This window comes from Pomacea canaliculata, linkage group LG14, assembly GCF_003073045.1.
Source record: "Pomacea canaliculata isolate SZHN2017 linkage group LG14, ASM307304v1, whole genome shotgun sequence".
In the NCBI taxonomy this organism is placed as follows: Eukaryota; Metazoa; Mollusca; class Gastropoda; order Architaenioglossa; family Ampullariidae; genus Pomacea; species Pomacea canaliculata.
Window position 1 is genome coordinate 16,629,728 of NC_037603.1, and position 20,028 is coordinate 16,649,755.

General features: G+C 39.1%; 2 protein-coding genes across 5 annotated transcripts; both read right to left on the minus strand.

Moving 5' to 3' along the window:
• Positions 1 to 183: 183 nt before the first annotated feature.
• On the minus strand, positions 184 to 9,197 carry LOC112554769 (FUN14 domain-containing protein 1-like). Of its 4 annotated transcripts, none has more exons than XM_025222781.1 (5): positions 9,172 to 9,197; positions 4,023 to 4,190; positions 3,625 to 3,700; positions 2,898 to 3,017; positions 184 to 1,956 (listed from the first exon to the last, which is right to left on the minus strand). In XM_025222781.1, the coding sequence occupies exons 1-5, from the start codon at positions 9,180 to 9,182 to the stop codon at positions 1,879 to 1,881; spliced, it is 453 nt and encodes a 150-aa protein (XP_025078566.1). In that variant the 5' UTR covers positions 9,183 to 9,197; the 3' UTR covers positions 184 to 1,878. The 4 variants fall into 4 exon arrangements, with proteins under 4 accessions (XP_025078566.1, XP_025078569.1, XP_025078567.1 ...); XM_025222784.1 differs by lacking the exon at positions 9,172 to 9,197 and adding an exon at positions 8,303 to 8,326 and having other exon boundaries at positions 4,023 to 4,187; XM_025222782.1 differs by lacking the exon at positions 9,172 to 9,197 and adding an exon at positions 5,371 to 5,731 and having other exon boundaries at positions 4,023 to 4,187.
• Positions 9,198 to 11,009: 1,812 nt separating this feature from the next.
• LOC112555277 (interleukin-1 receptor-associated kinase 4-like) lies at positions 11,010 to 18,808 on the minus strand. Its single transcript, XM_025223608.1, has 8 exons — positions 18,131 to 18,808; positions 17,372 to 17,468; positions 16,515 to 16,911; positions 16,016 to 16,102; positions 15,512 to 15,732; positions 14,855 to 15,052; positions 13,553 to 13,727; positions 11,010 to 12,561 (listed from the first exon to the last, which is right to left on the minus strand). Exons 1-8 carry the CDS (start codon positions 18,295 to 18,297, stop codon positions 12,329 to 12,331), a joined length of 1,575 nt encoding a protein of 524 aa, XP_025079393.1. The 5' UTR covers positions 18,298 to 18,808; the 3' UTR covers positions 11,010 to 12,328.
• Positions 18,809 to 20,028: the final 1,220 nt, after the last annotated feature.

Here is a 20,028-nt window from a genome sequence, read left to right on the forward strand (position 1 = left end):
TCACCTTTTGTTAAGGCTAAAAATAACTAATCATGTTTGTTTATGGTGTATTATGACTAGACCTTGACTGATTATAGCTTATACTGAAAAATGATTGCAATCCTGCAATAAAAATAATGGCCTGTTATGTGCACTATTGGTTTGCAAAGATCGTCACTCACTGGTTAAAAAAGGGGGAATAACTTTATGCTGGTGACATACATTTTAATGCTCATGTGCAAAACACACTCCATATGCAACATTCTAATTATCCAGCCAACAAAAGCACTCGCATCGTAGAGGACAACATACTCAGCCCCACTCTCAGCCAAAAGCCCTCATATGAAAGAGGACAATATTCTAGCTATTAACATATACACAAATATACAAAGAAAAAGAATTACGGTATCATTTTACAATTATTGTTACTAAAATGTAGCTAATTACAAAGAAATTTTATCTTCCACTGCAGTGACATTATCTTTGCATTGAAAAAAAAAGTTTGTTGAAAATGAGCTGGTTTTCATTTTAACTTCCTCTGAATCACATGCAAGACATCAATTAAAAAGGAAATTTACAAATTCATCAAAGACAACATCGCGAGATAAAAAAGGAGTATCTGATTTTTTTTTCATCTCAATAAGCTATTTTTATACATGTTGCACTTCTTATAGAAAGGCATAGAATGTATTAAGTCCTACTCATGCATCTACTGACTTGCATATTGGTCCTTTACTTCTAAACAGCAAAACATTAAGCAGTGAAAAAAGAGATAATTAAATGGAGTGGTTGGTGCCACCATGCCTATCACTGACAAAATCGGGTTCAGATCTTGGCTCCGGTACTCCTTTCTTTGGCAGGGCCAACCATTATTTGTTTTACTGGATGCAGTTTTTTTTATCCCCCTCATTACTTTTTATATCTATGGGTGCATGCTCACATGGGGAATATCATGCAACTGAGCCTAGTGAGGTGTTACACAAAGAAGCATTATTTGTTTCATGTATTTATACTTATATCTATTTTTTGAAGTCGGAAAATCCCATTCAACCACATTTGGTTCTGTGTTATTAGGTGAAAAAGCATGTAAACTATGAATATGTAAATATAATGTATAACGGCCTTTAAACAAACCAACAAAAACTAATGGTTCAGAACTTCAATAAAATGTTTATTGTAAATTGTACCTTTTATTCATTTTAAAATTTAAACTGTAAGGGGACTTTTGGAATACCCAGTATATATTTACACTGTGCACACACACTCTTTCTCTCTGTACTACTTTACTTTTTTTTTTAATTCATGTAAACTTGATTTGACAAATACTTTACAAGATCCAGATGGACAACCAAAACCTTTCGAAAAACAAAAAACAAGGGTGGGAAAAGACCAGCAGGTCTAGGTATTCTGGTCTTGAGATTTAATGTAAAACAGCATGAGAACTTTTCTGATAAGTGTTTGCATTTTAACTCCGCACTACATCAATGTAGTACTGCTGAATTTGCTTTATGAGCTTCATGAGCAACATATTATTAAATGAGATTCTTCTTGTGCAATGATACTGTCAACATGCAGTGTTATGTACCCACCAAACAATATACACTGCAGAAATTAAGCTACTTGACAAAGGGCAGGCTGCATAATGTAAATGGAAAATGCTTCTATGAAATAAAGTAGGAAAGAAATAACTTGGTGACAATACTAGGTCACTACATGTATTTACATTACTTCCACTGAGAGCCATTTCCCACCGGAAGCAGATTTGTGATATATTTATTTGTACAGGTGAAGACCATGCTACTCTGCCTATGAATTTGTAACCCTATTTTCACCATGTGATGACTGGCAATTCCCGACACTAAAAAGTACTACATGCATATTTCTGCAATCAGCAAACTTTTAAAAACTCATCCCACAAAGAAATCCACCACCAAATCCAACAGCTAGGAAAACATTGTTTTTCACAAACTCTTGCACCTGCAAAATAATAAAACAAAGTTATACAGTGACTAATGTACATGTCTAATGTTTTCATGTACTTTTAAAACACTGGCTGATGTGCATGTTATCAACAGTTTAAAGAAACAAGCACTCACATGTGTAATGTAGACAAACGTATTGTCAAATAACAGCTAGGAACAGTGCTCAAGGATAGATGTTAAAATAGTGGTAAAGAAACTCCATTGCCCTCATCATGTGGTACTTAGAGTTAACCATTTTTACACCCAATTCCGTGGTAGAGTAACTATCACAGTTCATGCCAAGGAGATTAAACATAGAAAAACATGTAATAAGATGCTAAATACAGCTATAAACATAGCAAAATAATCCACAATGGCAGCATAGTTTCTTCCCTTATACCCTATTCTTACACGGCAACCCAATTGCTGAGTGTATATACACATGGAACATGATAAAACATAAACCAAGGTTTGTTTACAGATATGCTGAACATCACTAAGAGGTTTTGTTTTTGAAATATTAATAAGTGATATAAGCATGATATGTATCACAACTTGGGGAGGTATTTAAGAACAGATCTAGTTGGTGAGTCACAATATCAAAGTTAAATTCAAATCTAGACAGCTAATTGTTGAAAACAGATGCAAGATTCAAATGCTGAAGAGGATAGCCTCTAGACCAGTTTTGAAAAAAAAACTCTTTAAAAACATGCCTATGCCACTTTTGTGTGTGAAGGTTAGGTATTGCTGGATTCATGTACAGTGCCTTGATCTTGCTGTGTTGGGGAAAAGTGCTCATATGAACTTACTATTACTGACGTCTTTCTAGATTCTACATGTTTTGTTAAAATATGTAAACATGGATTCCAATGTGCAAATCTCTTTAGTCTTTGGAGAAGAACTTGAACTTAGTTATCTAAAGTAAAGACCTAGGAAAAAACAAACCTATATACTCACACTGCGTGCCATACTTGGATACGTATGGTGAGTTTTACGTTGAATTTCACGACGTGCTTGCTCTGCAGTTTCCTGTACACGATCCCAGTTGATTTTTATGAAGCCTTGGTGGTGTGCAATCTAATACAAGGAAACAAATATGCTACATTACTTCACACTTTTTTTCTGGTTACACATTGAGTAATCACAACAAGCCTACTAGCAAAAATGGTGCCAGGTAAAAATTCAAATGAGCATTTTGAAATAATCATATATTTCCTCTAATATTTCTTCCGAGTCTTTAAAGATATTCGTGTGAATTTAAAACTCTAATACATTTTTTAAATATCGGTTCAAGAGATATAAAAGAAGAATAACTAGTAGAAAACTAGGAGTTGTTGCTGTTGTAACATATGGTATGTGGGGTTTTTTTTTTGGGGGGGGGGGGGAAATGAGTACTTTCACAAGAATGAGCTGCACTGTTTGTCATCATATGACTTTAGTTTTATGACATGGAAAAGAAATACAATGTTTTGTAAGAATAAATAAATGACAGCATATTTGATCAAGAAAGTCAACACAAGGAGGATGACATTATTCTGTGAAGATGTTGACTTCATGAAAGAAATCTTAACATCACAGCAAATATCTTATTCATTCCTATAAACACTTTCTATTTACTTAATCTAAATTAACCCTTTATGTATCCAGCAGGTCCTTTCATGATCATTACTGCTATTTAGCTCACCTGTATCAGAAGGACTGTACCTCCCAATGTACCTGCAGCCAATTTGCCTACCTTTGCAAACAGAAACCCTGACAACCTGTTGGACAATGGCAGATGCATGAATATAAACAGAATTTGTTTTACAGTGCTGATCATGTGAATCATGTTTAAGTTCTAAATTTTGCATTCAGAATGTTGCTTAGATTCTCAAAATAAACTTTGTAGATTATTATTCAAACCAAACCAATGTTAATGATGCCTTTATTCAAACACTAAAACTGCTTAGAAAATTAAAAAACAAAAGACCTTTCCATCAAATGTGCAAACAAAGGGAAATAATATAGGCACAACAGATGATGTTTCTATAACAAGTGTTCATTTTTTTTAAAAAAAGACATGAATCACAAAATTATACCCACATTCCTGAAATACTTCCAACAACAACCTGTTTCATGACTGATTGGTTGGGACCTATCAGGTCACTCAAGACCTTTTGAAGGGCATTATGATTTGACCCACTGACATCCAGGATCTCATAGCCTTCCTCTTCTTCAGAATTGTTGTGGGACATTCTCCCTGTGTGTCTGCTGATCAGACGAGGATGAATTAATTTATTTACCAAGTAACACTACATTACGAACATTTGTTGATGATGGCTGCCACTTACTCAACAAATATCACACTCGCAGACACATATATAAATAAGATAATGAGTTAAATGTAAAGGTTCTATAACTTAATTGGTGGTTCTAAATAATTTCTTTATCTGATGATAAGAAACTGGCAAGAAAGAAATTTTGAACACCTTTTTTTAAAAAGAAATTTAATAGCTTGACAAATGAAGACTACAAAGCATATCTATTCTTTGCTGCGTCGGGAGTAGGAGGAATGTGTATACATATACCATTCAGCAAAACACAATGGGAACATTATTCTACACAATTTGTATACACATATACCTGTATATATCCTGATATATATATATCCTGATAGTTCTCTTTTGTTTTTGGTGTGATAGTAACCTTTTTGGGCTTCAACACCCCTTTTAATGCTTTACCCACCCTTTTTTTACATTTTGGTTACTTATTACGTTGGCCTTTTTAAATATATCATGTTTATAAGAATTAGGAAAGTTTTTAATCCACAACCTTTAAAGTTACAACTACTTTTTGCCGTGATGTAGCCATAGTTGCTAGCACGGCATAAAAAAACAAACAAATACACATATACCACACCGTAAATTAATGATGAAACTGGTTTGACATTTACTTTTAAATTTTATTTTTATAAATTTATAGTTGGAAGGAAGAATTCCTGAATGCGACATAGTTGTTTGGTACATTCAGCACACTTACCAAATATTAAAACTTATAAGCAAGCACTTTTATATCGATTATCAATATACGGTATTCATAATTATACTGACTGACAGATAAGGACAGTGGGAAAGAAAAACTGTTTTACTTTCAGCTAAACATGCGCACTCTCTCTCTCCTATACCTTTGCTCCTCCCCTTTTCTCTCTCTCTAACAAGTGAATAGAAAGGACTGATCGATGTCAATGAATCAATGACTAAATGCCAATAAAATACTAAATAGAAAAAGCAAATAGCTTGAGTCCAACCTAGTGATAACTGGTAACTTAAACGGTTCACATCTACATTTAACTGACTATCCAATCATTCGTTCTTCAAAAAATATAATAAGCGGTAATATTCTACTTTTTTTAATAAAAAAAAGCACTAATATAACAAAGTATTATCTTTACCTTACTATTTAGCTGAAACGAAAGCAGAAATGACAAACCATTTGGGAATCAGACTACTTGAGATAGGAACAAAATTAAGGAAAGTAACATATATAGATGAGTCCCGTCCTTCTTGAATAATCCTTCTTCAAATAACACTTCGTCCTACGACCCCATGCTAGTCGAGATTCAGAAAGCTTAAACGAAGGATTGTTTTAGTTTATTCCTTGTTGCTCCTTTGAGGAACATATAGGACCGCAACAACAACTCGCCAGCGGACCAGGTTTTGGGCAGCCCCCTTCAGTTGGGTCCATGTGGTTTCGACGTCTGTTGCCTCGCTCTCTACTTTTCTTTTTCAAGTCTTCTTTGGTCTCCCAACTCGATCTCCTCTTCCCCTGAGGACTCCAGTCAAGTGCCTGCTTGCCTATGGTGTCAGCTGGTTTGCGCAGGGTGTGTCCTATCCAGCCTCATTTGCGCGTGTTGATGTCTTGGCTGGTGGCATTCTGGTTGGTTCTTTTCTACAGACTGCTCTTGGAGATCTTTTCAGGCCATCTTATTCCAAGAATATATATGGCGTAGGCTTCGGTTGGTAAAGGTCTGTAGCTTGTTGTTGATGGCATTTGTCACTCTCCAGGTTTCAGAACCATACAGTAGGACTGTCTTCACATTGGTCTTGAAGATGCGGGTCTTATTGCGAAAGGATAATGCTCGGGAGTTCCAGATGGGGCGTAGGCTGTTGAAAGCATCCCTGGCCTTGTTGATGCGGCTTTCGATGTCATCATCCGCTCCACCGTCCTTGTTGACGATGCTTCCCAGGTACGTGAAGCGGTCTGTTTCCAAGATGTTCTCTCCTTGAAGCTCGATTGGGAGTCCCTGCTTGTTGATTCTCACCACTTAAATTAGGTCTTCTCTCTGTTGACCTTTAAGCCATCTTTTCTGCTTCCTCTGCTAATTTAGTTTGTTTCGTGCATGTTGTTGCCGATGAGATAGAAGACTATATATAATGTCATCTGCAAAGTCCAGATCCTCTATAGCTGTTTGGTGAAGGTCCACTGCAGGATACCGCTGTTGTTGTCTTGCGCATAATCCAGTCTATATGACAATCGGGAAGATTGTTATATAGTGATAATAATATTCAACCGTCTTACGCAGGTCTTCACTATATAAGGTTTAGTGGGTTTACCATTGTCAATAACTTGGCAGAACGATTCTTCGTACAACCCTTGAATGATGTTTATGAGCTTAGGTGGAATGCCGTAGTGGATCATCAGACTCCAGATGACGTCCCTGTCTACACTGTCGAATGCCTTCTCAAAGTCCACAAAAGTTATATAGAGGGAGTACTGCCACTCAACAGACTGCTCGATGATGATACGGAGGGTGGAAATGTGGTCAGTGCACCTCTCCTCACTCGGACATCTTGAAGACTCCTTCTCCACTTTCGAGCAACTGTTATATGGTCGATCTGGTTTTCAATCGGGCCATCAGGGGAAGTCCAATTACGTTGTCTTGTGTATATTCTTGTGTGGGAACACAGTGCCACTTATCACATGGTAATTGAAAGTGCAGAAGTCTGTGAAAAGCTCCCCGTTTTCATGGCAGCTGCCGTCGCCATGTCTTCCCATGATGAGTTCCCTATTGGTGTTATCTCCCACTTCAGCATTTAGGTCTCCCATAATGATCTTTAGATCTCTTCTTGGTGTGCGGTCAAGCAGAGACTGCGGGGAACTGTAGAAGTCTTTTTTTCCTCATCATCTGCTGCATTGGTTGGTGTTTAGCAATGGATGATGGTGATCTTCCTTCCTTTGGCGTTGAATCTTGCTGACATGAGCCGTGGTGAGACTGGTTTCCGGGACATCAATGCCTTTTTTGCCTCTGTTGACATCAGCAGTGCTACTCCATGGGTATGATCGTGGTCCAGGTCTTTGTGGCCAGAGTAAATAATGGTTTCTCCTGATGTTGGTCTGGTCTGGCCACTTCCATTCTATCTGGTTTCGCATAGCCCGAGGACTCTGATATTGTATTGTCTCATTTCTCTTGCCACTTGAACTGACTTGCCACATTCATAGAGGGTTCTGATGTTCCAGGTCCCTATCCTGTTTCTTGCCTTGGTCGTCAAAAGATGAGTAGGCAAGTTGGCTTCCTTAAGCCTTTCACCAGTATGCGTCATAAGCTCCTCTAGAAAGGAATCTTCCCGACCAGGCCTTTGTTGTGGTACTGTTGCGGTTTCTGTAACAGCTTTTTTTTAAAAAAATACATGTGGGTTGTTAGCCCAAAGCAAAACCTCCAACCTGGAGGGCCAGGGTGCAACATTTTAGTCTGGCTCTAACCCTGACAGACTGTTAGGCCTGGTTAGAACTGCCAGGAGTACAAGGCTTCCCCCGACATAGCTCTGTGGGTCGACAAGGCGCGCGTCACCACACCACTACAAGGTAAGTTACACCAACTGGTGGTGGAAACGAAGGATTGACCTGCGTACAAATCTCTCCTCTCCGCTCGAATCTGTGTATGTATCTGTGTAAGTTTCTACAACGCTCACCAGGAGGCCGGGAAGGAAGTCAGTGGCGGTGTGGCATAGAAGACATGCTAACACGCCTTGGGTGCGCGCCGTCAGTCCGCTTGAAGTATGTACTGAATGTAGGTTGGCCGACTGCTGCCGTACGTAGGTACGTACATCAAAGCGGACCTACGAGTGGATGGTGCAGGAGGTGAGTCTGACAGCTATATACCTTGCCTACTGCTGGTGGTCTCAACCAGGTACAGCGACAGTACCCGTTCCTGTGCAGCTAGGTACCAACCGCCTTTGTAAATCACGAATTGCGTGTCTGTTGCTTTGGCCATGTGCGTGCGCGTTCACAACAGTGGCTAGACCGCTTTAATTAGCGTGATCACGACAGTCTGAGGAAGCTTTTCTGCGGACAGTTTGCTCAGCAACAAGTTCATTTTATGGTACCTCAAGGCTCAAGCTATATCCTCTGGCCTCTGCTGCTGGTGGGTTAGCTCCGTCTCGTTTTCGTCCCTTTAATTACTTGCTCTTCTTCGCCATTATCAGCCCTCGACAGCGGCTGCCCTCTGGTTGGTGGCCGTTTATATACCACAAAGTTAGACGTGCCACTGTCGCTCTCATTTTCACCGGCAGATGACTCTGCCCTAGTGGTGTCGTCACCTCTGAGAGGGTGGCGTAATTTTCGTTGCCTTCGATGAAACGAGTGATCGCTCGCACCTTTTTGTTGATGTGCGTCCTCTAATATGCCACACACTGGTAGCAACATATTGCGGTGAAGAGTCCGTTTTTTTCTTTTGTAAGCTCAGTTTCGTGCTTCACACGTGTTGACCTGGCCACCATTAGTTTCGCTGGTTCCAGAATTCTCGGTTCGACCGCTAATCAAGTCTCTGCGCGACTGCTGTTTCACTGTTCTATATGGCGAGTCTACACAGTTTGGTGCCACCTCGGTCATACCCATGGATCTTTCACACGGAACCTTAATTGTTAACTATATAAACTGATGGTGGTTGTAAACAGTGCTGAAGGTCCCGGAAATCCTTCTATTCAAGAAGACCATATAATTATAAGCTCATTACAATACAAACGTGCACCAGAAAACATCGCATTTTACCAAATGCCAAACGCAAAACATTTCAGATCTTTGCAGCATTTTTACAGCACAATATTTTAACTAAAGAGTACAAGATCGAGAGTTTCTGATATTATTCTATTTCATCTACACGGAGGGGATTTAGAAGTAAACAGATGCTACCCTACGTACAAACATTTGGAGAGATGAACAGACGCCGTGTAGCTAAAATAAAATTATTTCTTACAATACTTCCATGAGTCCGAATTTTGAGTTGCACACCTTTTTCCACCTTGCGACAACCCAGGCGGAGCAGTGCCTTCAACGTCTACCCGATCTCCCAGTCTCAGTTTGGTGCACGCTCGTTATTGGCGTCACGATCTCAGCTGGTACTTGAGATAAATGCGTATGAAGTGGACGACCATATCCTTCTACCCTCTTCTTGTACATCAACTCGAATTTAATTTGATAGCACCAATTTGAAAAGTAATAATTAAAAGTTTCATTATTACAGTATTTTTATTTAAAAATGGCAAAATAACTGAGAGCTATTAAACATATAATACTACATTTGAAGCATAAAATCTCAAAACGAGGATGTTTACACTTTTTTTATTCTTCGGTTATTGTACTCACACATATCCCACATCCCCCAACACACAATTTTGATACATTGGTACCTTGGCACTAAACGACAACAATCGAGGCGCCAGGCAGTGAGGATTCAGATCTCGTCTCGGCACACTCTCTGTAGGCGGCACCTGTCCAAAGGGCTGGACGTTAGAGGTTTTCAATGGGTAATCTGTTTTCTCCCCCTACCTCAAGGTGGAAGCACTTTGATGCCAACTAAAACAATCTGTTTGGGATGGTCAAGCGCAAATCTATTTTCCCCATAAGAAATAATGTTTATAGATTCAGGCATCCACCAACAGTTATTTCGTACTATTCGTAGTATTTTATGGTACAGTATAAATAAGAGTTTCTTTCTGGCTGTATTTATTATTTTGTTTATCCACACCAATAACACCGTTTCACCTACCTTGGCAGCATAGTCAGCAGAAAAGACGGAGGTACAGATGAAGATGTCAAAAGCCGAATAAACAAAGCCAGGCTTGCATTCCACACCCTACAACCTATCTGGAACTCAAGGCTTTGTCCCTACACACCAAGATCCGCATCTATAATACAAATGTAAAGTCAGTCCTTCTGTATGGATCTGAGATATGGCGGGTGACAAATGCCATCACCAACAAGATACAGACATTCGTCAACAAATGTCTGCGCCGCATCCTTAACATCAGATGGCCTGAGAAGATCTCCAATACAGACCTGTGGGAGAGAGCCAACCAAAAGCCTGCCAGCCAAGACATCAAGAAGCGGAAGTGGGGCTGGATTGGCCACACTCTACGAAAGCCAGCCAACAATTTAACACAAGCTCTGGGCTGGAACCCACAGGGGAGGCGCAAGGTTGGGAGACCTAGACAGACGTGGAGGAGATCAGTCCACAGAGAGGCAGAGACAGCTGGCATGACATGGTCCCAACTGGAAAGGGATGCCCAGGACCGGGTCCAATGGCGGGGTGTGGTTGAGGCCACTGGGGGCGAATAGGAAACAACAACACACCAATAACAACAAAAATCTCCCTCTCTTGAGACCTTTGGTTTGTTAACAGTACTTCTTTCACTACATCAGTTGCTTTAATGGACTCTTTGTTTTAGTATTGTGGATATTGTTGACTTAACTATGCCATACTAATTCAAACACACCTATACTTAGCAATAAGTTGAGTTTTTTAAAATTCAACTGTTGTTTTACTGTTTTCCCGTTTCCTTTTCCTTCACTTTAGAAACTAGAAAGTTTCTTGGGTGCCATGATGACCATATGGTATACATATGTAAAGATATGTTTAAAAAAATATCATTAACACAGCAATGGAATCAACACACAAAGTGAAGTATCAGGGGTAAGCATGGCATTGCATACAGTTTTTAGCACAATGGTTGAGTGCAGAGCAAGTGCACTGAAACAGAATTCTTTTGAAAATATTGGTCGAAGATCAAAATGTTTGAGTACAAAGCAGATTGAGTGCCAAGGTACCAATGTATTTTGGTGATATAAATTCTTTCTTCTAGAGGGATAAATCTGCAATAAAAACCAACAGTAACAACATGAAAGAATTCCAGTATTTCTAAATGTGGGTACAGATATATATATATAAAAGCTTAAAAATATAAATACTTTAAACAACAAACAAAAAAATATGTGAACCACAGTCTCTTGCAATCTTCTGTTGCAGTAAGGATTGTCTTGTCTAGCACTGGTGAGTTTGGTTCATCTGGCAGGGCAGCGTTTTAAATGAATGGAATGATTGTCAGACAGATCCTCAACATGGGGACATCTCAAGGGTGTGTGTTTTCTCTCATCCTATTCTCTGTGTACATTAATGAGCTTACTAATAACACTACTCTAAAACTTGTGAAACATGCAGATGACATGGACCTAATGGGCTGCCTCAGAGATGAACAGTCCCCATCACAGTAATCTGCCTGTGTGGGGCTGGTTTGATTGCAGCTTTCTGGAGCTGAATGTTGGAAAAAAAGAAGAGATGTCCTTTGTTAAAAAGCATGATGGAAGAGATGGCACTATCTTTCTCTCCCTTTCACTTGAAATCAGGGGACAGCAGTTGCAGAGTACTAACAGTCTGAAGTCCTTTGGTATGGTCATAGATGACAGGCTCTCCTATGACACAAACGTTATGTACAAAACAGCCAAGCAGAGACTGCATCTTTTGAGGAAAGTCCATGGCTTTGCTCTAAAGTGCTGGAGGCAGTGTATAGGTCTCTTGCTGAAAGCTTTTTTCCTTCTAACATCACAGCTTGGTATGGCCACCTCCTCGTCAAAAATAAGAAGGCTGGTCACAGTCATCAACCAGGCAGGCAAGATAATTGGCATAACACAAATACTACCTTCTGATTTGTATATCCATGTAATCGGAAAGATGACATATACAAATAGTACAGACTCTCCATCCCAACTCTCAGCTACTACCTCCCAGCAGGTGCTACAAAGTGCCACTTGAGCAAAGAAATGTATACCTGAGGTCCTTCATGCCAACATTTGTCACCATCCCAGTAAGAAGTACAAGGACTAATAGGATGAGATTGTATTAAATTGTATTTTCTTAGCATTATTTTATTTAGGAAGGGTGCATGTGCATATGTGTGAATGTGTAATCAACACATGATGAGTTGTTTGTAATTGTTCTTGTGTGAGCCAAAGGCAATTTTTTTTTCTGGCCTGAGCCTTAGACAGACAATAAAGATTGAAAACTGATGTAGAAATGTCAAGTTAAGTTTATCTCACGTTGAAGAAGGAATCCGATATTGGATTCCTAAACAAAACCTCTAGGTAATCAATGTATCCAACTCAGGCTTGATGTCAATTACATTTGGCCTCACTTTCTTTCGGGTTTGCAAACATCTACATGCAATATCAAACAGTCCTTCAACAGTCTCTGATTTCCACATGCCAGCCGATGTGTCAAGAAAGTCATGTATCTGTGATGGTTTTTCACAATTCTCCAAGATATGGGTTGTGATGTCTTTCTCCTCTCTCATGTTGTCTTGTGCTGGAAGTCCTGTTCACATAATGGTAAACTGTAAGCTGTATTATTAATTATTAATGTAACTGTAGGCATATATCAAGAAAAATGTTTCCCGTTTAATAGAAAAATGCATTAATCATATAGTAGAAATATTTCACAAACACACTTTTACAAGATCAAGGTAACTTAGTGTGTGTGTGTGTGTCGATGTGTACTATTTCCGCTGTAAGTGTTAAGATTACCTAATAATTTTACTGAAGTTTTAAAAACCACAAAAAATGTTTTACATTAAGGTTTGAAAACCATTTGAATTTTATTAAGGAAGGAGAAAAATCATCAAATACACAAGAATAATGACTAATACTACCAACGGTCTGGGTCTGCATTTGGTTTTTAAACACAGCATAAGCAGTCTACTTTGTATAAAAGAGTGTCATCTGCTGTAAGTAAGGGACTATCTGCTAAATAGCTGTCAGTACGACAGTGCCATGTCGTGAGATTTGTGTTTTTCTGTTGTCTGAATATATGACTGTCTGTAAAGTGTATAACTGCACTCTTGGAAAAGAAGTGGAATTTGATACGATACTGCTGCAGGTTACATCTCAGTCTGTATTTCACTAAGGAGTTTATGCAGCATAGACAGCTTAAAAGGTTTCTTTTCACAGGATGAGGGGAAACTAGATGTAATGATGTGATAACACAAAAAAGGGCTGACAAAATATCCTGCTGAGAGACTGTTCTGTCAACAGTTAAAGATCCAATATTAAAGCAGCATTGGAAGAAGGTTAAGCCTTACATCTTTCGGGGTATAAACAAGTGACAGACATCATTAACTTGAGCCAGTTTAAATCCACATGCTCATATCAATTCTTACAATGTTGACTACCTGGCACATGACAGACATCAGTAACTCTAGCCAATTTATATCTGCCTGTACTTGCTTATTTCAATTCTTACAATGCTGACTGCCTAATGTATGACTGACAATCTGCATTTCACAACCATGTCACTCAAGTAAATTTACCTGTGATAACCTCTAAAATAACAACTCCAAAGCTGTACGAGTCAAGTTTGGTAGACACATCAAAGCGAATGGCCTCCGGAGCCAAGTAAACAGGCGTTCCTATAACAACACTGACTTGTTTGACTGTCTGGCTGGCTCCTGATGGTGCTGCACATACTGTGGCAAAATCTCCCACCTGCATCAAATTAAAAACATCTGTCAGTATGCTTGATAGAAGAAATGAAGCTGCTGACAGAAGGCAGATCTGGGTAATACTGGACAAAAAAAAAGGCCACTATTTTGTAGCAATAATGAAAACCAATGAAAATAAATGAAGCAGAATAGTCTTGGAAAGAATACTGATGGACTGTTGTGTTTGTGGGAGGAAGAGAGGGGTGGGTGGAACTGACAGAAACCACATTTAAATTTAAAAACATAAAAAAAAGTGCTATGCAAGGGATAAAAAGACTGATAAATAATAATATTTATTTTTATGGCACCATATCCCAGCCCTATGAGAAAGCTCATGGTGCTTTATAAATGATATTAATTATAACAACAATAATAATAATCATGATATGGACAGAAGACACCAACCAAGACAACAGGAAAGAAATGGGGATAACATGTGAAAACAGGATGATGATGATGATAATAATAATAATGCGTAATGCTTTTTGATTAACAATTTAACGAATACAGTACTCCATTATCTAACAAGTATATGAAATTTAAATAAATGCATAAATTATGGAAACACAGTCCTTGAGCCAGAAGACAACGGAGGACCAGATATTTGTCTGAGCAGCCTTGCGACACATTTCACAAAGATTTAAGGTTAGATCGTCATCAAAGAGGTCATTAGAAAGAATAGGTGCTAAGGATAAACCTCCGCTGGTCACACAAGCTGTAGATGGTTGGCTACCTCAAGTCATCAAGAAATTTAGCTACACTGCACATGTTTTATCTCAATGTCAACGTGCACAAACAAGAAACTGGACTAAGATGACATGGCATCATAGTGAACAGATCAGCTGAAGCCATAGAAGTAAAACAAAATGTCACAATCGAGAAACACAGTCCAGAACATCACTAGGATCATGACAAGTTAAATAAAGAAGTCCAAAAATAAAAATAACTTATAAAAATAACAAAATCCAAAAAACTATGGAGAGCTAGCCCCTCAAGACGGTAAGACACAGGGACATCACTCTCCTTAAATGGGAAAATACAGACAGGTATTGTAATGACCAACATAACATGTTTTCTATTGCTGTTGTTTAAAAAGTTACTTATTACAAGTTACTGATAAACTGTGCTCACCTTGGCTGTAAACTGAGAATCAAGAAGAATGTTGGCACTCTTAATGTCCCGATGAACATGCTTCTGACTGTTGAGATAAACAATGCCACTGGCTGTTCCCTTTAAAATGCTTAGTCTCAAGCTTGCTGAGAGAGGAGGAGTCCCATTTAAACAGGCAAGCCGATCTTCTAAAGACCCATTTGAAAGGTATTGGTACACCTGCATTCATAATTATTGGTACACCTGCATTCATAATTATAATTTTACAATTAAGAAATAAGAGGACTAGGAGTGTGAGTATGTGCTTTACAAATTTAGCATTTGTTATTATTATTAACAAAAATAGTGAATTTCACTGGCCAGTTTAAATCTCCACATATGCAATCAATTACATATAATTCTTACATGTTAACTAAACACACATACTACTCTCTCTCACACACACACACATATAAATCTGTCACAGGACAAAGCAAAATCCTCATTTTCTGTCCAATCATTTCTCACGTTTTCCCAACATCTTCAATAAGAGTATATCAAAGCTTCACTTACAAAGCTGAGTGTGCATGCCCTACTCTAATACTAGATCTGATAATGCAAGGACAAGGTACCTCCCCTGACACAGTGCAAGAACAAAGTACTCAAAAAAAATTATACAAACAAAGTAGTATGACTTACAAGACATGGTGACACACCATCCACACTATAGCCCAAAAGATGAACAACATTTTCATGACGGTATTTGGACAATGTCTTCACTTCAGTCTCAATCTGTTTAACTAGATCCTCCATCTTCACCTGGCCATTCTGCTTCAGGCATTTGACTGCAACCTTGAAACTATTGTGAAACTGTCCTACGTAGACCAACCCAAAGCCTCCTGATCCGATTAAATTACCTCCTGTAGACAAAAGAAAAGTGCGGCTGCTCTGTAGCTGAATATGCACAATTATTGTTTATGGCACATGCACAGTCCAAAGCTTTTAAGGTAGACATCACTGTTGACTGGGTTTGACTTTTGTGTGATAAATGCTTGCTTTTATTTTGACTGGAAATTATAGTTTGAATTATTTAATTAATGCTCACCATACCTAAAACAACCCACTACAATATAAGGCACAGGAATTTTTCCCATAGACAAACCTGCTACTTTCCTAAATTTATTTCAAGATGCAAAATCTTACCTTTTTCAAGAGGTTGCTCATTGAAGTTGTTTGTAATATGACACAACATTGAGTATGGTATATTCTGGATCTCAATACCATTCAGATCTGTTATAACAAAATACTCAGTTAATGCATTATTTCAGACTGTTTACCCAGACATACCTATACATAATATGCCATGAGAAAAATAATGAAAGAACATATTAACTGAGTTTTTTTGCAGCTGTCTGGGATTACACTAATCTGGATTTATCATATAAGATTTTCTCTGACAAGAAAAAATAAAAGCACATCACTTTGAATCACTACCCCTTTGGTGAACAAAAAATCTCCTGCATAAAGTTAACACTAAAATCAAAATTAGCAATCAAAAGAAGCAGAAAATCCTACAATAAAACTTATTTATAATGAATTTTTTTCTCAAATTCTCTCAAAGCAAAGATCCAGTGCAATTCAGTCAACGATTGGATGTTACCAGCTTATCCCCAAAAGTCAAATGAGCTTTAAGCATACATACCTATCAAAGATATCAAGTCACTTTCCTGGCTTTGTGCACATTGAGTATGCAGAAGTGATGCTGGACTGCCACTCTGTGCATCTTCTGAAACCTGACCAGAGATCCAGGATAAAATATGGGAACAGTCACTACATGAATCCAGCTGTGAAGATAAATTATCTTTGCTTGTGGGTTTACAACAATCTGTTCCTTCTGCAGGCTGTTCTTTTGCCCCAAGGCCTGCATTACCATCCCCTGGTGACTGTTCACTGCTGATGTCTCCACTGATGCTTCCACAGTTATGGTCAGCATTTCGTGGTGCTGGACCAATATGTAGAAGGTCGTTGTGAAGATAGTCAGCGGCAGCAAGCAAATCAGCTGCAGTTAGAATGGCGATCAAGTGATGAATGCGGGCATTCTGAAATAAAACAGCACACAATGTAGTGTTCATGTATTGTACATGGCTCTATAATATGCAATTCAGGATGCTGATCAAGGGGGGGGGAATTGGTGTTTTACGCCGTGTCAGCAGCTAAGGCTATATTACGGCAAGCAGCCAGCCCTGTAAACAGATGCCACGTGCAGAGAAAGATCAGCGTGCCCGAGACGAGAAATGAACTCAGGGCAGCCAACCTTCACTGTGTTGGTGACAGGCGCTAACAGCGCTAACCGTTGCGCCACCGGACCGCTCAGGATGCTGATCAAAAGTGAATCTATAGATTGGACTGCATTTATACCATTCTTAGATACATGACAGTTCCATAAACTTGAGAATGTCCTCTTTACACCAACAAATGAACATATACTAAATTTGCAAAAGAGATGACTGCTTCTACAATTCTTTTTTTAACTAACAATTGGGTAATGGTTAAATTTACCTGTGTCCCCCAGTCTTGAAGTACTCTTCGTGTTGCACTACCCCTCTGGCTTTGTCGGCTTTGATGTGCTATTATTTCAATCTGTTGATAGGTGTATCTGTAACATCAGTATTTAAAGTATGAAGCAGTCTAAACCTGAAAACAGGATAGGTACAGTGCCGACAGCTTAATTTTAAAAAAGTCTGCCACATCCTGATATTGTCTAAACCTTCGAATTTTACTATTAGAAAAATATTTATTGACAATCCCTAACATTGTAATCTAGTCTCAGGTCTTTGTGCCTCTTATACAAGCATACACTTCAGCTACCATAAACATAGATTACAGTGTGTGTGTGAGCACAATGTGGTATTTGTGTCTGATTAAAACAAAGTCATACCAACAGGAGACCACACACCTGCACATTCCCAAAACTGACACACATAGAAAGGCCAATATGTCAGCTTGAGTTTACTGTTTTAAATTATACTGATTAAGTGCACAGACCATGCATGCAGGTGTCACACAAGAACACATACATCTCTATTTCATGCAATTATAAAAAAAGTAGTCAGCCAACAGCGTGTATAAGTTGGCTGATAAACCTCTACGAATATTTCCTGGCTCCTAACTAATAATTATAAGGAGCTAAAATATTATTTGATTCCCTACATCTGATCGTGGCCTCTCTCCCGTCTCGCACCCTTCCCACAGTTCTGTCATGTAAGTGCCATAGATCAACAATTTGGGAGGTTGTCCCTTTCTGTGTGCACAACTTACCTAGGTTCTGCGTCGCTTTGTCCTGTCATCTCCAATTTCTTTGGAATCTTCTCCGCGAACCTTTCCCACAAATTTCCTGGGTCCAGCATCGTCGCTAGTTTCGTGTAGGCAGAATGAGGCATGTGGCGAATAAAAGAATCCATAGACAATTCTTTTCCTACAACCATTTTTAAATGTAAAAAAAGTTTCCAAGAGATGGATTCGAAAATCTACAGTTTTATCGGTGATTCCCAACTACTTCCTGAAAGTTTACAGGCAGCTGACAAGCATACAGGACACATCGTCCCTATGATGTGAACACAAACACAACACGGACTACGTCACAACATTCTAACCAATCGCTTGTCAGAACTCACTTCCGGCATAGAGTCGCATCGCATTTCGTGGAACTGTGCAGAAATTAATAAATATACACATCTATGACCTGTACAAGTGCGTGGAACTGAGCTGTCGTACGATGTGATATGAAAATGACTGAAAATCCTCCTGGACGAACTTCTTTCTTGAATTGACCGACAACCGCAAGTTTTATACTCAGTTCGACCACAAACGTCTAAATAGGTCTGTGGTTCGACTGAGCATGGCAATTAAAACGTCAGAGTAAATGAGTACAAACTTGTATTACTGTACTGCTGGCAAACGATGTATTTCCCCAGTTAGCTACTAAAACGAGGCAGTTGTGTATAAAGCTTCCGGTTTAGTCACTTTCTTTTCTAGGCTCGCCGAGACTAACAGCGGAAATTATACAAGAGGCAATAAGCGTTGGCAGACAGACAGCAGTCCATCTATACACATATAGTATGAGCGGACATAATAACATTTATATAGCGCTTTAAACGATTTGCTCAAAGTGCTTTACAGAAATTATAATTAACAGTAAACCCAATCACCAACAACCATGCACCCATATTCACACGTAGCAGCCATGCTCACTTCGACAACAGAAATACCTGCTGATACACGAAATAGACACACTTTATAAGCATGCTCATAGCACGAACCACGAACTTGCATTACTTGACTGCTGGCAGACGATTTTTTTCCCAGTTAACTACTAAAATGAGGCGAAAAAGGTCAAAGGCAATGACAGATGGATAAATCTGCTGGATCGACGCTACATCACCCTATGCATAACCCCAGCCAGAGACGTTAAAGCTATAACGTCTATGCCCCAGCCTCAACGACAGCTAGATCAGCCTTATATATAGTGCCCCTGGCTGTAAACCTGACAGTTTGATTCCAACATTAATAGCTGGTCCTAATAATTAGTCAGTTGATGCTGACGAGAGAGGTGAGGAGATTAATGCTCTTGTATACCTATACTATAGACTATATGTCATATCCTCTATATAGTGATCGACGTCTTAGAAGAAGTATATAGTATAAGAAACGGTAAGGCAGCGGCCGGGCCAGATGGGCTAACAAGATGCGTCTGTTTGACAAGAACTCTGCTGACTTAAAGTTATCACATTTCTTAATTCAACTAGTATTTTTACAAGTTTCAAAAAACAGAACAATATTTCTATAATGTCTTGATATAGCTGGATACTATGTTTATTACCATTAACCACATCATTTCTTCTTCTTCTTCTTCGTCGTTCACTCAAATGGACACGCCTGCCTCCTGCACAAATGATGCTGTGCGCCGCAGGTCCTCCAGGCTGCCGTGTAGCTTCCTCAATACTGGCGTCTCATCAGTCCAAATGCGGTGCCTGAGTTCTTCGTGCATGGGACATTCTTGCAGTAGATGTGCTGTTGTCTGACTGCCTGTCTGGCACGGGCACTGGTCTGTCTGGCCGATCCGGAGCTTGGTGTAAAGGTGGTAATTGAGACGGTTGTGGCCTGTCCTCAGCCTGAAAATAATGACCTGCTCAGCTCTTGTAAGCAGGTAGTATGGG